This window comes from Copadichromis virginalis, linkage group LG17 (genome assembly GCF_057382275.1).
Source record: "Copadichromis virginalis isolate Kocher_CV1m ecotype Utaka linkage group LG17, C_Virginalis_male_GT1.1, whole genome shotgun sequence".
Lineage (NCBI taxonomy): Eukaryota > Metazoa > Chordata > Actinopteri > Cichliformes > Cichlidae > Copadichromis > Copadichromis virginalis.
The window spans coordinates 5,719,418-5,736,629 of NC_140634.1; the positions used below are offsets into that span (position 1 = coordinate 5,719,418).

General features: G+C 41.6%; 1 protein-coding gene across 2 annotated transcripts in view; it reads right to left on the reverse strand.

The window, feature by feature from the left end:
- Positions 1–4,122: 4,122 nt before the first annotated feature.
- The window catches only part of raver2 (ribonucleoprotein, PTB-binding 2), a 90,428-nt gene continuing 77,338 nt past the window's right edge, over positions 4,123–17,212 (reverse strand). Inside the window, exons 7-16 of one of the 2 annotated variants that reach the window (XM_085436961.1) lie at positions 15,383–15,465; positions 15,131–15,229; positions 13,470–13,581; positions 11,696–11,919; positions 10,122–10,230; positions 9,478–9,659; positions 8,670–8,780; positions 7,724–7,825; positions 6,241–6,459; positions 4,123–4,752 (exon numbers count right to left, since the gene is read on the reverse strand). In XM_085436961.1, the coding sequence (XP_085293087.1) occupies positions 4,612–4,752; positions 6,241–6,459; positions 7,724–7,825; positions 8,670–8,780; positions 9,478–9,659; positions 10,122–10,230; positions 11,696–11,919; positions 13,470–13,581; positions 15,131–15,229; positions 15,383–15,465 (1,382 nt within the window). In that variant the 3' untranslated portion in view covers positions 4,123–4,611. Of the gene's footprint in view, positions 4,753–6,240; positions 6,460–7,723; positions 7,826–8,669; positions 8,781–9,477; positions 9,660–10,121; positions 10,231–11,560; positions 11,920–13,469; positions 13,582–15,130; positions 15,230–15,382; positions 15,466–17,212 lie in introns of both variants that reach the window. The other variant, XM_085436960.1, reaches the window with a different exon arrangement.

Below are 17,212 nucleotides of genomic sequence, written 5' to 3' on the forward strand. Positions count from 1 at the left end.
CATCTGATGCCATCAGCTTGTCCTCGGTCACAGTTTCGTTCCACATATAGCTTTGCAAAAATTGCATAAAAAGCGCTTGCAGGAACAAAAACATAATATTCCAGAAACACGCTTTGCCGATCCTATCAGCTGTTCGTAACACTTCCCACAGTGAAATGATGCACATGCTGTTTTCTTTGCAAATTTGCATCATAGGATTGTTTTTTGTTTTTCCTGCAGTATATAAAAATTGCTGTATCTCCAAAATAAAACTATGAAGACACTCAAAATAAATTTCCTGTGGTGGGAAACTATTTTTTGCAACTTTATTGTATTTAAAGTTTTGAGGGATAAACCTCTTAAATTTCTCCAAGTAGAAATATATGTAAACAAAACAAAAGCGATTTTCAATTTTTTTTGTAGTTTATTGCACTTTTTTGCAATTTATGTAATTACTATGGACTTAATGCATACATATTATTAAAATATGGGCTATAACAGTTGTATTGCTGTATAGCAACTTGAAATGCTCCCACAAATGGCACTACAGCATGTAAAAAAAATAATATAAGCTCTGGTGGACTTGGTTCTATGGTAGGTCTTAAAGGGTTAAATAAATATCGTCAAATAATCGTGATCTCAATTTCAGTGAAAATAATCGTGATTATCATTTTTGCCATAATCGAGCAGCCCTAGCGGGGTGTGTTAGCTCAACAATGCCACCTGTTTAATGTTACACCGGCTAACATGGCTAACCCTGAAATATGAGAAGAAGAATAGAATTACTGCCAAGTCTTAATTAACCAGCACATTCAAATAATGGTACTGGACTGAATCTCATTTCTTCACTTAGATTATTGGGGGCTGAGTTCCAAACTATTCAGACAATTCCCTCCTGAATTTGAAAACATTTTCTGGGAAGTTTTATAAATAAATAAACATGTACTTCGTTTATAGGTACTTCTGTGATAGAAAACGAGGTCTAAAAGATCCAAGCTTTATGAAATTGAATGGATTTAGTCCACAGTTTTCAGACGTTCTGCAATATTGTACATAGTAACGACACTACGCAGATAAAAAAGATGACACAACTGATGAAAAACCACTAAAATAATTCAGGCGTCACTGACTTTAGTAAGAGGATCCAGACTGGACAGACAGACAGGAAAGCAGAAAAGCAAACAGTGCATTTTAAAGTCTGCTGCCTCAGCTGTTCATCTACAAAAGGCCCTGCTCATAACACACACATAGACAGGCGCTTCTAACTTAAAAGAGGTGAAGGTGAGAGCTGTCACCTAACAAAAAAAGAATAAGAGCAGAGCTGGAGTCCAGCTGGCTGCCTTTATTTTATTTTATTTTAAAGCACTCGGTGCTGGGAAGCAAATCAAACTGTGGCCCCGAGACAGGCCGCACAGCCATAAAATCTACTGAAGCACTTTGAGCTGATTCGCAGGAGACCCGAGCACAGCACAGTACAGCAGGTCGGAAAGTAATCTATTAAAAGAAGTGCTTGAAAGGGTCTCGTGAAAGCTGATTTGACTGCTGACACAGACTTCATGGGCCAAATGAGGTTCACTCTCCTTAATTTCTAACAAACGAGCCGTCTACGAGAACAGCTCAGCAGATAATGAATTTATCTAATGTGCTTTTAAATGTACAGGTATGTAACGGGGAGGTACTGGGACAGATGGTGTGAGAATGCTCACATGGTTTCAACTGCTCTACTCCTCCACCTCTGTGCCACGCAGCTCTCCACGTGTACACCTTTTGTTTCCCAGAACCGGCCAATCAGAAGGGAGGGTAGAGTTTTTAAGTCCGTGGATGAAGCCTAGTGTAAGCTGAGAATCATGCAAAGCTACTCTAGAGTCCAAGATCAACAACGTGGAGGTATGAGCAGAATAAGGGCACTTTAATCATTTGGATGATGATTAGGCTCCATGAGAGGTGTTTTGAGTCCCAGCTTTAGTTACAAGATTTCTGCCTGGTGACTTTTCAGTTTGTGCAGGTATATAAAGCTGCTGCTGTATTCAGGGTTGCACCCATGTTCTCAAAATGAACTTCAAAGAGAGGTTTAGGGGAATGTTTTGGCCCATCTTAAAGTTTCATAGCCTTTAAATGGCTAATAAAATAAAAATAATGATAAGAAAAGAGGCGGTCTGATAAAATGGGGCGGAGCTGTGAGATGGGGAAGTTGTGCGACAGTTTTCACTGACTTCACTGTAATCTGAAGACCTGCGACATCACGGAGCACGTGAGAGTCCATTTATTGCAAACCACAGAAAGCAGACAAAGACGGAACGGAAAACAGGAAGGTGAGCTTGCGTGTTTATTGCCCTTAATTTACCGTTGGTTTTTTTTCCCCACTGTAAGAACAATCCTGACATTCAGCACACCCGTCACACAGGCGGCAGCAAACTCACACCAGATTACTTGGACTAAACGAGTGTGTGAACATTATATATCACCAGTCACTGGTGTTCACACTAGTTGGGAGCGTGTGTTTTTCGGTGTGGCTGCAATAACAACATATGTATTTTTCTGCACAGGAATATTAAAAAAAATAATCGATTTTGTTTACACTGCAAACTTCTGCACAAGTTCTACATTCAACCTTCCAGCAGGAGAAGTGGGAACCTTAGTTATTGCCAGTTTGTTAGACACAGAGGGCCGCATGCACAAACCTAAATTCCAATGAATCCTAAAATTATGAATAAAAAGTAAAACCTCTCCTCTGTAATGAACACTGCACAAATTGCCTGGATACTGCCTGTGCCACAAATATCTCACCGGCAGAAAAATGCACATTAAAGTGGACCTATTATGGTTTTCTTCATCACATACAGCATCTATGCTGTGACAATAGTGTGTGCTCATATGAAATATGAAGACATTTTCAAATAATGAGGTATTTTGTTTTTGAGGACCAATCAGAATAAAGTCGATCAAAAGAGGGGGCGTGGTCTTGTTTCAGTCAGGGGATGAAGCCCAGTGTAAGCCTGTAAATCATGCAAAGCTACTCTAGCAGAGTCCAAGATTGTCAATGGTGGTAATGAGCAGAATAGGTCCACTTTGATAATTTACCCCAAAACACACACATAAAAAAGACCCTCCCTACAAGCATGAAATTAAAGTGCAGAAACTCACATGCAAAGAAGCATGTTAGTAGCATCTCGTGTGCAAAAAAAAGAAAAAGAAAAGAGCTGAAAACCGTACAGACCATCTTATACAGCATACAATCTTACTGTTTTATTATAACAGCGACTTATGCAATATGCACACCATGCAAATGTATCCAAAATGACTTTCAAATGTCACTGCCAGTTAAATCTCTCAGTAATGACTAAATGCTTTTGTTTTTGGCTAAAAACAAACCGCTTATATTGTTTTTTAAAGGTGATCCTGAAGCTGTTTCACCACTGCCAGCCATCAGTTGATCATTTCATCCAGCTAAGATTTGCTACTCACGAGAGAAGCAACAGCACATGTTTTTTAACAGCGATTTGAGTACAAGTTTATTCGCAAAAGCAAACACACTCGGAACCTGCTTTGATTAGTAAATTACTTGAATTGCCTTGTAATATTATTATATTACAAATATATAACAGTATAGGTATAAACAAAACAAATCAGACACTAAAAGGTTTTACCTTCATTCATGTTGTACAACAGGCTCGCAGAGGAGCTCAGAAACATCCATTGTATGTGATATTGTCTGTTACACATGGCTTTATATATTCTGTATTACACTGCACTATTTACACCAGCCTTTTATTATCCATCCAGTCATTGTAAGAAAAGTCCATTCATTGAGGGAAGCTTTAAATTAAGGGCTTTGATTGGTTTAGGCCCTTTGTTTTCCTGATGTGCTCCCAAACCTTGGGATTGAAATGGCTGACATTTCCTACAGATACAGCAGAGCGGCACACACACACGCGCATAAATACGCACACACGCGTACTCTAATTCTCGGGGGGGGGGGGGGGGGGGGGGTGTTTAAAGAGTAACCTGGTCTAATAAAAAGAAAAGAGAAAAAAGAGGGAAGCGAGAACAAAAAGATGTCAGACTGGCTGACAAATCAAAGGGCGAGTGTGCGACATCAGACATGTTCAGTCTTTTGAAAAAAAAAAAAGGGAGACTGGGATGGGGGGGGGGGGTAGCTGGCTGCATGGCCAGTCCTAAGACAGTTTCAGAGGCAGACGGCGGGCCGCCCTGCTTGCAAATACAAAAGCTGCTTGTACATACAGATGCAATATACTTCAATTTACATGATATATTAGAAAAATTGTACAAGATAATAGTAGTTAAGTACAGTTAACACACTGACTGTGAAACAACAGCTTAAGTTAAAGAGTTAAGGCTTGAACAGGACAAAAATAACACTGTGTGTATATATATATATATATGTGTGTGTGCGTGTGTGTACATACGTGCCAAGATCAAAGAGCACTATGGCTTCATTTCACTCGAGCCATCTGCAAACCTAAATCTTTCAAACTCAACACTGACTTTTGTAGGACTGCAAAATGGCAGCCACAGAAAGGCCACTAGAGGGAGCTGTGACATCCAGCAGACATCCAGCTGTTTGCGCCTCCCTCCCCTAAGCTTTTAGGCTTCAAGGTGGTTCGGTTCAAACTAGAGCCTCTTCCTCTTAAAGTAGTCAGCGTACTGCCCCCCCAGGCCTTGCGAGTGCTGCCCGATGTAGGCCGCATCGGATGCCGTAACTTCCTGCACTGCCAGCTGAGGATACTCCCTCTTATGGCCCCTCGTCTGGTTCTGATGGGTTAGAAACAAGAAGAGAACGGGAGGCAGAGGTGAGGAGGGATTATGGACGTTTGACCTGGACGTGTATGAAAACACTTATAGTTGGAAAGTCACCGATAAAAACCATATATTTCATTTTCAAATACTAAGGAAATCTTTTTTTATGATCATGAAAGGGTTTATTGTTTATCCCGGGAATATTACTCTTGGTTTCAGACCATTTTACCAAAAAATATTGTTTTATTAATTTAATTCATCTCGGGACTTCGGTTGTCCACCACTATAAGTTTCTGTGGTCACTAAACATTGTTTTCTGCGTCTTACTAAAACAAGTGCAGCCTTGCTAACGATCTGCAGGAGATTAACCCTAAATTACTGAAATGATCAACTAACATAGAAGGTCGGTGACAAAGAAGCGTACAGGTTTGTGCAATTTTGACGAATAAGCAAAAATCCTGAATTTGCATGCATTTGTGTGTAGTAGCACAAACAAATGCAAATCTTTGAGGAGATGACGCTTAGCTCAGACGTCTGGCCCCGGTCTGTTTACGTCACTGTGCACTCTCTCTCGCTCTGTGAATCTCTTCCACCTCCGTGTCTCCTTGAGTGGCTTTAACGGCCTTCAACTATGCAGGGAAAAACATAAATAAAAGCTGCACTGAATGGTAGTCTACTGGTTGACTTGGTTGAGAGAAAAAAGAGGAAATAAATTTTTAGCAAGCAGCCTTTATAACACTGCACTGTTTGAAAGCAGAAACGTGTGGAGCTACTTGCAGCTAATGCAGACCAGCACAGACCTTCAAATGAGAACTGGTATTCAAATCACTGGCAGCACTGACATCAATCTGTACACGTCACACTGCTGCCTGGAGCTCAGCTTTATTGTTTTTAGTCACTGTTTTTGTGTTTGTTTCAGTCTAAAGTGCCTATTTGCTGTTCTTCTTTCACATTAAAAGGCCTACAAGGAAAGGAACCGATCCTAACATTTGACCCAGTATAGCAGCTTTTAATTTGAAACATCTATGCAGGGAGCATAGCATCCCAGCAATTTCTCTGCTTTTATTGTAAAGCAGTCGCACCCTCAGCAACTCTTTTTTTAAAGCTAACCACAGAAAAATACTCCTGCAGTACAGACAATAATCTCTACACACATTTCTTATACTAGCAACAATTGCCCTACTACACATAAAGGCATACAGAAAAGGTTAGCACAATATATCACTTTTCAATTCAGCAGGATGAGCAGCAACCCCCTCCTCCCAGATCCCCACTGTCAACAACGAGTGCAGCGCTCTAATATCAGAAGCTGTGGAGGAAACAACAATTCAACATTTCACTTAGCTGCAATATGAAATGTTGAATTGTTGTTATTTGGCCCAAGACGAGTGTGTCATGATTTCAAAAAGAAATGAAAAGGAAGGAGAAAAAAACCCTAAAAGAATGGAGACAAAAAAATGAGTTTCGTGTCTCATACGGGATCATGGATTGTTCTTTACTTACATAGTAATAGGTGTTCCAGTCCGCAGCAGCGGTGTGTGCGTGTGTGACAGGGTTCGGTGCGGCCGCAGATGGGTGCGGTGCCCCGAGGAAGCCCGGCATTAAGGGCAGCGTGCTGTAAGCTGGGAGCACGGCGGCGGCAGGTAGGACGGCCGGGGGAGGAGCCGCGCCATTACTGACCGCGTGCAGAGACACTCCCAGAGGCTTACACACCTCCACCTCCTACAGGAAACACAGAAACAAATAGTAGTAGCTTATTCATTGATATGATTCAAAGGTATACTCAGGACACCAAGGAAAATGGTCTCTGAAGCCGTTTTTTGTTGCCGTGTTACTGTTTAGGTGCTGACAGAATCTCATAACATGAGAAAATAATTGACAAAAGTGTTTTATTCATGTTAGCTTTTCTGTCCTCTAGTGTCTGTTATGAGGCACATCAGGTAGGCTCATTCAACCGGCTTCCCGTCACAGGGGCTTACTCTTGCCTCAACCATCCCAAATCAAAATACTCATGCCGACATATACACAGCTCAATGTAACGCCTTTGTCAAATGATACGAAGGATTTCTCAGGCAGAGTTATCAAAATTTCCACGAGCTCAGGACGCCAGGGTCCAAGCTAGCTGTGCAATAAGATCTATGACATCATCTTCTAAGAAAACATCTTACATGCAGTCGTGTTTCCATTACGTCAGAGGACATTACTTTTGCCTTATACGTATTCATCCTGGAGCCTTACCCTAATTATTCCACCAAAAAGCATTTATGATTTACCTCAAAGAGACTTTTAGTCCCCAAAAGGGAGGCGAGTCCCCGATTCATCACAACGTGAAACTGATCTATGTCCCCCCCACAGGTAATGCACATATGCTCACATCCTCCAGCAGCAGCAGATAAGCCTGGATTTGGCTGCTCATTGTGTGTGGAGATGGCTGGCATCAGCTGCTGGGTGCAGAGTGATGCGTTCCCTCTAACAGGGTATCGGTGGTCAACCTCTCCAAATAAACATGCGGATGAACTTCATGTTAGTGCCAGCGCGTGTAGATAGCTTACACTCTGTCTGCAGGATAGGAAGCTGCTTGGATTTTTCAAGAGCTTCACTTTGTATCTGTGTGTATGTGTGTGTGTGTGTCCGTATGGTCACGGACAATCTAAATGAGCTTATCTTACCCTAATATGAATTATTTGTATGTTCTAACTAATTTAAGAAGACAAATGAATAACTTGTGTAAAAATGCTTATCCCTGGGACACGCTGGGTTCGTTAGCTTTGCTGATACATGCATGATAACTGAAGTGAATGGGTACGGAGGCTGTGTGTGTGTGTGTGTGTGTGTGTGTGTGTGTGTGTGTGTGTGTGTGTGTGTGTGTGTGCTTGTGCACAGGATTTTGTTTTCTCTTCTTTTCCAAGCAGCTAGTTGAGGGCTAACACCTGGCCAAGGGAGCCATGTGTGTTTCAAAGAGTTTATAGTGTGTGTGTGTGTTTACCTTGCTGGCGTAGCCCTGATTGGCTGTTGCTGGCTGGGAGTAGTATTGAGTGACTGCCTGCATGTAGGAACTGTAATCTCCATAGGTGGACACAGCTGGAGTCTAGAAAACAAGATTTCACATCCATTGTAGTTTTGTTGTGGGTTTTTTTACACTGCTCAAAAAAATTAAAGGAACACTTTAATTTTCAAAGGAACAAATTAGATCTCAAAGGGAAAAAAAATCATGCTGGATAACGTGTTAGGAATAAAAGGATGTGATGGAAATGAAAATATTTGAAAAAATTTTTTTTTTAAAAAGTGAAAAAATGGCAGCGGTCAGTAGACTTAGGTTGTCCGTGTTAAGGGCCTTGTCTCTGGAATCTCCTTCATGTTCTTAAGACTGTGCTGGGAGACACAGAAAACCTTCTGCCCATATGCCATCCTGGAGGAGTTGGACTACACGTGCAAACTCTGCAGGGTCCAGGTATCACCTCACCCTAGCCAAATACAAAACTAGTGTCAAACAGTCAGAAAAGATGAGGAGGGAAAGACTGTGAGTGACCTCCAGCTGTAAAACAATTCCTGTTTTGTTAGTTGTCTCATTGTTGCTCCTCCAGTGCACCTGTTGTTAATTTCATTAACACTAAAGGAGCTGAAACTGATTAACAACCCCCTCTGCGACTGACCAGATCAATATCCCAGAAGTTTAACTGACCTGATGCTGCACTGATTGAAAAGTGTTCCTTTCATTTTATTTTTTAGCACTGCAGCTACTTTTTGTTAGTTGCAAAATATTTTATGTTGCTTGCACAAAGAACACATTTACAGCAAACTGAAGTGGGCCGGACTCTGATGCGAGGATGAAGAAATGAAGGAAATACATTTACATGGAAATACATGGATCAAACAAAAAACAACACGTGGCACAAATCCCACACGGTCACAAACAGGTGTGTGTTTGCCACCTGAGTGTGCTCCTTGCTGTAGTCTGCGGCCGTGCTGTCCTGTGGCGCGGCCGTGCTGTAGCTGTGGGCTTGTGCCGCCTGATAGTGCTGGTACCACTGCTGCATGGCCTCCTACGACACACACACATTACCAAGCATGAACAGTGCTTTCTTGTCTTTGCGTGATTGTTTTTTTTTTTTTTTTTTTTTCTTTGCCACCTTTCAATTTTATGAGTCTCATTAAGTATTGTTCCTGCTCTCCAGCGTTTCGTTCCTCTGTCTTTGTCTTTCCAGACAAATTAAACCGACCGTTTTATTGGTTATCTAATCATGACTCATTTGTTTGGATGAGTAGAGTGTAATTAACATTTCAAATGGGGTTTGGTACTTGCTGCGAGCATCAGATATGTCACCTACTGCTGGAGGAGGAAGAAGCGCAAAAAAGAAAGAAAGAAAGATGACAAACAAGCAGTAGAAGGGCTTTGGGACTTGTTCTGAGTGGAGTGTTAGGCGTGAGAAGGAGAGCAGGGACAGATGGAGACACGCAGTGCTCACTGCCAAATCCACTCTCATTCTGTCTGTCCAAATATCCATACCCATTCCCATCTCTTCCACCACCCTGCCTCCCCTAGTTACAGCTCATCCTGTCTCTGCTGCACCCATCCAGCCGCGCTTTGTGTATCCATCCATCTACTCAGCAACACATGCATCAATAGCATATTTGAGGCCCAGTAATGCCTGTTCACACTAACTGAATGTACAGACCCCAAAATTCAGCATTCATATTTGTGTGTGTGTGTACACACGTGCATGTGTTGTAGGGCAGCACCTGTGTGTATGCTTGGTTGTACTGGCTGTAGTCAGTGGAGGAATCTGTGGTGTACGGGGCAGCGGTCGTAGCTGCTGCACTGTGGGAGTAGGAGCCGGAGCCCTGGGAGACCACAGGAGCGACTGAGCTGTTGTAAACTGCAGCGCTGGGTTGTCCTCCCTGGGCTTTGCTGCCCACTGAGCCTATGGAAGAGTAGAAGGGAGAATGGACGACAAATGATGTGTTAATAATCATAATGATGTGGGTTATCACACAAACTGCCCTTTTTTGTAATTTAGTGTATTTTTATAATATTTCCCCACACCTCTACACAATAAGTTAAATATTGGAAGAATTAGAGACAATTCAGTAAATAGAGACAATTATAATCTAGAACCTGTTTCATGTTGTTCATGATTGAGATGCTCTTGGACACTTCGTACGTGTCTGATATGAGGTTTCCAACTGATTTTATTCATTTTAGTGTTTAAAACTGATCTGATTAACAGAGGTGGTAGAATTGATCACCGGCTGACCTGAATTGCTCTTCTTGAATAAAAAAGCTTGACTAATAAATGAGCACAAAATGCTTTTAAGTGCTGCAAAAGCCAGGACGTGAACTCTGGTGCAAAAACTTTATGGTTGTTGTGCGATCGTGTGCTCACCTTGCAGAACTACTCCTGGCATTACACTTGCCAGGTTTAGGTAAGGATTAGAAGGCAGCCTGACTTCTTTAGGAGGATCGCCCAACAAAGAACTCTGTCCACTGTTTACCTAAAGAGAGACAGGTGAATATAAAACGTATTATTCACACTGCCACCAACAGGAACTGCAAATAAAAATCAGGTTTTCGTTTTTAGAGGTGTTTGAAGGCAATTACAGCTACTTTGCTTCATCTTTATTCCAAACATGTATCACATTGTGGATTTAATGAAAAATACTGTGCTACACAAATTCTAAAAAATACTGATTATACAAACTTTACATGAGGCTCTAAAGCTGACTTTTGTGAGCTACTGAAGAGCTAAAGTGATGGTGGAAACCTGCGAGGATTGTCCTCTCTAGTAATTACACTTTCTCTCTATTAAAGGGACTTCAGAGAAGACAGTACTGGGACTGGAATCGTGTCCCCTAAGAACCTCGGCACTGTGATTATTTCTGTACACAGACTTATAAGAGATAATGATGTTAGTGTAGTCGTACTGTATTTAATCCTGGCCGAGTCTAGGAGATTTAGGGAGGTGTTTTAGAAAGAAAACAGGCAGGTGGGTACAGGTTGCATTACAGGCATTTTCCAAAGGTAAAGCGCTCAAGGGACTGAGGCTGTTTATTCAAAAAGCTCCCTTGATATTGTGTGTTGAGGTTAAAAGCAGACAACACTAATCAGGAATAAATACTCCCTCCCCCCAAGAGACAGAGAGACTGAAGGGTAGAAGGAGTTAGGACCATAACAAGCATTTCTAGAGATAAGTTACAGATCGGTTTCACGGAAAATATCAACAACTTGCATCACAGTTGGAGTTCAAATATTAATTTGTGCAGCAACGTACACATAAATATAGAAATTCAAGAATTACACCAATATCTCTAGAAACTTCCACCAAACATTTGATCAGGCGACAATTATGTAATACTGACAACGAGGGAGAGGTAATGCTGCCTGGTTTGTGAGTCTGTCAAATTACACATTTTGAAATGTTAAGACTGTATATAAATGATGGACGTAGCCAAGGGGACATCATCAAATGCTTTGTGAGCATTTTGACTGTCGCCATCTTGATATCTTTTTAAAAGCACACATCCAATTAAGGAGACGATCCGAGTAAGCGAGAGCACTGCAAGGTCATAATTTGGCAAATTTTCAATCACAGGGTAGCTCCACCCTAAAGCATCCAAAAATCAATATCATGTTGTATTAAGTAAGAACTGAAACGGTGTAATGATTAGAACATGTTTTACTTAGATCATCCATCAAATGAGACATACAGGCCCAGTCTAGGTTTATAACTGGACTTCCTTTCAGACTTGGAAGGCCATCTTTTATTTACAGTCTAAGTATTTTGTATTTGCTTCACGCATGCAGATTTTCGGTCGGTGTCCTCACCAGGGGGCAGCTGTCTGAGCTGTTGTGCTGGCCTGTTGTCGTGTAAACTCCTCCAGGGGGTTTAGGCGGAGGCGGGCCAAGGCCCGAGTTACTTATACCCAAGGAATAGCTCTGTCCCTGCGGTTGGGCGCTCACCATCGTCCCTGGAGGAGCTGGCTGCCTGTTGTCACAGGAGGTGGAAGAGGAAGAAGAGGAGGAAGAAGAGAAGGAAGCAGAGGGGGTCGTAGTCACAGAATGGGTGCTGTGGCTAGGTAGGTCTCCTCCTACAGCCCGACCCTGGAGGTACGGCATGACACCTGCTGCTGAAACCACTACTGTGGCATTGTGGGTAGATGCTGGAACTGACTCCTGTCCCAACTCTGTAAGGGGAGATGACAAGAAAGCAAAAAAAACAAAAAAACAGGAGGAAATGAAAGGAGAGGTGAGTGATAACAGAAAGTTGAAATTCAAGAAACAGTAAAGTAAAAACATAGTATACAGAAAAAAAGGAAATGAAATGAAGGGAAATAAAGGCACGGTTGGGAAAGATGCCAGATAAACATGCGAAATGGCTTTCACAGATGACCATCAGTGTCTCCGTCTCCTCAGGACACAGACGAATCGCTCAAACGGCTGGAAACTCCGCCTGGCCGTCTCTGCAGAGCCAGCTGTAATATTTGAGAGCAAGTTTCCCGCTCATACATCACTGCTTATCGTGTTTATTTACAGCCTGCCACTTAGCTCTCCACAATCCCAATATTTCACTCACTCCAGGGTTTAATAACACAAATATGTACACATGCAACATAATCCCATACAAATGCACACAGGCCAAAAAAACAAACAAAACACAAACATATAAGTAAAAGATGCACACACACACACACACTAAACGTGAACATACGCAGTGGCACTTATTATAAATCCAATATTGCTGTGACAAATGGCCTCCATCGCACAATAAACGAAACCGCTCTAACAAGCCTTGAGCCAACATTCCCCAGCAGACACGCGCACCGACAAGAGACACGCACGTTCATATGCAAAATTGCAAACTCATGCATCCAATCAAAGAGGGACACACTCACAGTGGTGCACATGGGCATGATTGTTTGTTTTTATGCACATAAAAAGTCTGCGGTATATCATTTCCATTTAAAACAACACAGCTTTTCTCAGCTGGAGATTTGAATTGTAAATCTGCTGCAGCTTCCTGCTCCGCACTGTAACGTACAGCTGGGCGAAATTCAGCAGTCTTTACAGGGACAAGCCCGACACACGGGTCAGAATTAGGAAAAGGACCCACAAAATTTATGGCTTTCACTTTAACATGAACAATATTTTTCTGGGACCTTAGAGCCTTCATTATTAACATGTAAAATAGAACAGATTCTGGATTTGGCAGAGAGAACAGACCAAAAGGTTACACTGTAAACAGTAAATCATTGATTTTTAGAAAACTGGTACGTGGAAAAATAAAGGTGGTGTTGTAGGAGCGCTACCAAGTTAAAATGTTAATAAGGTCTGAACCAGCGACCTTCACAGACCTTGTCAAGCAAATGTGTAAACCGCTGCACTCTGGAGCCACACAGTTAGTTAAACTATTAATATGCTCCCTCTCAAGAAAAAGACAAAAGTAGTAGAGCAAGAAAACCAAAAACAAACACTAAATTAGGTATTAACCAAAGCCTGAATGCTTCAGTGTGATTTAATTTGTTTGCAATAATTAAATGAACTCATCTGATCAGGGTGCTTGTTACTCATTTACCTGCTATTAAGGGGTCGCCACAGTGGGTAATTAACATTTTGATTTCTTACACCGGACGCACTTCCTGACACAACCCCACAGAGATTTGTGTCTACTCTTAAATTGTGGCTGTTTAGCGTGTTAGGTAAATGTGTAAACCACTACATAATGGAACCCGTTTACCTGTAGGAGAGTCTCCCAGGAGGCCTTTCCCCAGCTGCACGAGGCCTGGAGGTCGCAGAGACAAGGCTTTCTGCATGAGCAGTCTGGACGGGTCCCCGAGCAGACTGGAGACCTAATAAAGGGGAAATGAAAGAGGAGAAGGAAGAGTATTACAAAAAAAAAAAATGGAACAGAAAAGCAAAATCAAAGAACAATATCATAAAAAACAAAATTGGAAGAGCATGAGCGAGATGGTCGTTATAAACCAAACAGAATCCACCATGGAGGGCTGTGCTAGCTATACAATGGTGTGTAAAGCAGATCCAGAGCATCCAATCCACAAAGGTTTTAGAATTACCAGGACCTGCTCACAGATTTCTCAGAATATGCAGTCTCATCTTTATAAAAGTCCAAGTGGCAATCTCCGGTACTGAAAATGAAGCCAGCGTTGAAGTTCCCAGAACTCTAGTTCCTCCAAGACCAACACCAAGAACGAGTCATTCCCCATAGAGTTCAAATGCCCAACTTCAGAGATTAAATTAAAATGTCCTCACAAAAAATAAATGAATAAAAATTAATAGTAATACTTGGATATTCCACAACAATTACAAAGCAATGAAACTAACTCTTGGGACATGGAACTTTACCTCTTTGGTTGGGGAAGAAGACAAAGCTAACACATGAGGCTGAGAAATATCATCAGGCTCACCTCAATGTACAACATGGGCTCTCGAGCCTCCTGGACAAGGGCTAGACTTAATGTTCCAAACCGGAGTTGCCCTTGGCAAGAGGAGGTGTGGACAGACTCTTATCTCTTGCAGTCTGACAGAGCAAAGCGGATTTTACCCGTCAGTCAGTCTCCCTACAGGCACATATGGTCACAAACTGGGTAGTGACTGAAAGAACATATACAAGGGGTGCAAATGAGTTTCTGAAGGGTGGGTGGGCTCTCCCGTAGAGTTTGGCCATTCAAGTAGGAGTAGCAGAGCTGCTACTCCTCTATATCGAAAGGAGCCAGTTTATTTTGCTCAGGCATATGACTTGGATGCCTCCTGGGTGAGATATTCTGGGTATATCCTACAGGGAAGAGGCCTTGGGGCAGACCAAAGACATACTAGAGAGATTACATCTCTGGGCTTGCTTGGAAACACCTCAGTGTCCCTCTGGGTGAACAATAGGAAATAGGACTGGGTTTGACTGCTTAGACTGGAACCTGGACCCAGATAAGCATGTAGAGGATGGATGGATGGACATGCCAATTGAAAGCTTAAAATGGTCCTCCTTGTTAAAGTTATGGGTTGATTAAGTTTTTAAAAATATGTAGAGATAGAATCCAGTATGCATTGCAATCATTCAGCTTAAAAAAGAAAAAAGATAAAGAAAGAAAAAAAAACATCAAATACTCCAAACATCAGTACCCATGACATTTAACTTTCACTTCAGCAACACAAAAAATATGCAAATGAAAACACAGACAGAAACTCATCACCTCAAGGTCTCACTTTAAACAGAAAAGGAGAAGCAATTAGGTTGCATGATTTCGATGTGGTTTCGTTTTCCCGTGCATTAAGTGCTGGAGATAAAAACATAAGGGCACATATGCACATGCCCCCAACTATGTTTAACCCTCAGCACTAGCATATGCAAATCATCACACACAGACACACAAACAGGTGTCTTACGCTGCTGATGCGTTTGTCTTTGATGTGTAGAAGCTGTTGCTGTGCCAGCTGCATGTGCAAAAGGTTCTGGAGGACTAGTCCATTTCCAAACATAGCATTCTGCAGGGTAAAAGAAAAGGACATCAGAATACGTGCACGCACGCGCGCACACACACACACACACACACACACACACACACACACACACACACACACACACACACACACACACACACACACTAAACAATTCAGAGATTTAGATGTTAGTGTGACCTGGTGTGCTTTTCCCAGTGTGAGCAGGGCTGTAGTGAGGGGAGGTCTGAGGAACGGCAGGCTGGTGTGACGCCCGTATTTTCCTAAAAACATAGTCAAACAACAAAGAGAAACACCAGAGCCTCCATTAGTGATTTGCTTTTTTTAAAGTCTCCACCAAAGTACTAATCAATCATCATCTCAACAGGCACACACAGGCGAAATTACAAGTCAGACAACCGATCCATCAGTCATTTACAACACATTTCAAGCAATCACACAGCTGGCTGTTTTATAACAAGCACCAGTAAAGCAATACTGGGATATTATGCAAGCACAAAGCAAATTACCTCCCACATAACTTTAACTTTTTTCCCCTCAAAACTTAATTTCTATTTTGGTGTTGAAGACAGATTTTAAAAAGAGCTCTAAAAACAAAAAAATGTAAACTCCTTTATATACCAAAATATTCTAGGGTCAAATGTGAGGCCATCTGTCCAATAGATAAGCTTGGCCCAAACCGGCTGATGCAATAGGACAAGGAAGTGCAGCAGCAAATCTGCAGCAGAATGGCTGAAGAGTAAAAACAATCTAGTTGTTGTAACGGCCTGACAAAAGACAAACAATTAAGCAGATGAATTTGTGTTAAGCTCACCAATAGATATTTCATCTTAAGTACTTTTGCCCTTGTATGTATATATGCAGAGTATATAGGATTAATTAGTCATACTTCCTGATGATTTAATGTTTATCATCCACTGATATGGTCTCTTCCTGGCATTAGAGATTTACTTTTCAGGACTTGAGTGCAAATCACTTTTGCAATGCTCTTGGTCTTATTATTTTCTGATTTGCAATCTCCAATTAATTTGTTGTCCAGTACACTTCTCACAGTAAACACCTCCAAGGCCAGCTCTCGCTGTGAAAGTGACACCCCACTTGATAGGACATCCAGTGAGAAGTCTTATCACACAGAGTAATGCATTAACAAGTTTCCTTTTGCTCCCCTTGAGCAATACCTCCTGTAGTTTTCTATACCCTTTTTAAGGGCAACTACATGTTTGTAAGGAGAGACATTTGTGCTTTCTTTAATGCACCTTCTTTAAAAATACATCACAAAATCCAGTGCAATGCCAATTTCTACATTCAACAGACTTCCTGTTTGTGATTCATAAAAACAAAATCGATCACACTGATCTGCACCCATGCCACAGATGCACAGCCTTTCTTCTGCTTCTTTTGTGCATGCGTGGTAACACAAGCCTTGGTCATAATAAATGTAAGCGTCAATGCTAATGGTAGCTTCCTCCAGAATAAGTAGAGAAAGTTTAACATTTAATCAAGATCCTAATTTTAGACTTTAATTGTGCATACTCTTCTTTAAGAGAGCTCCCCCACCTCTCTCATTTTCTCTCCTTCCTGTTCTCATTTCTTCCCCTAATGTCACACGATTTCATTTTAATACCTGATTAGCCATTCATCAAATAATGAAGCCACTGCCGAGGTGATTACAGTATATAGGAGGGCCTGGCAGAGGGAGACTCATTCAGCGGAGCTTTGATTGCCAGCCATGCCCTGTAGTCATGATCTAGTTTCTGCCCAGATCATTATCACCAATTTCATCATTTTATATTTGTCTAAATGTTCATATTGACTTGTTGTATAGTGCTTACATTTGTTATCCCACCTCCCAATGGAATGTTTATGCCACAGCTGCCCTTAATTAATAGCATTGCTAATTACCTTTTATGTTCCTATCATGGTTAATCTGCCAGTATGCACAATAGGCCTGTGACATCGTCCACAATAACACCAGTATAAATTATTGATGTGATATAAAAGTGCCATATG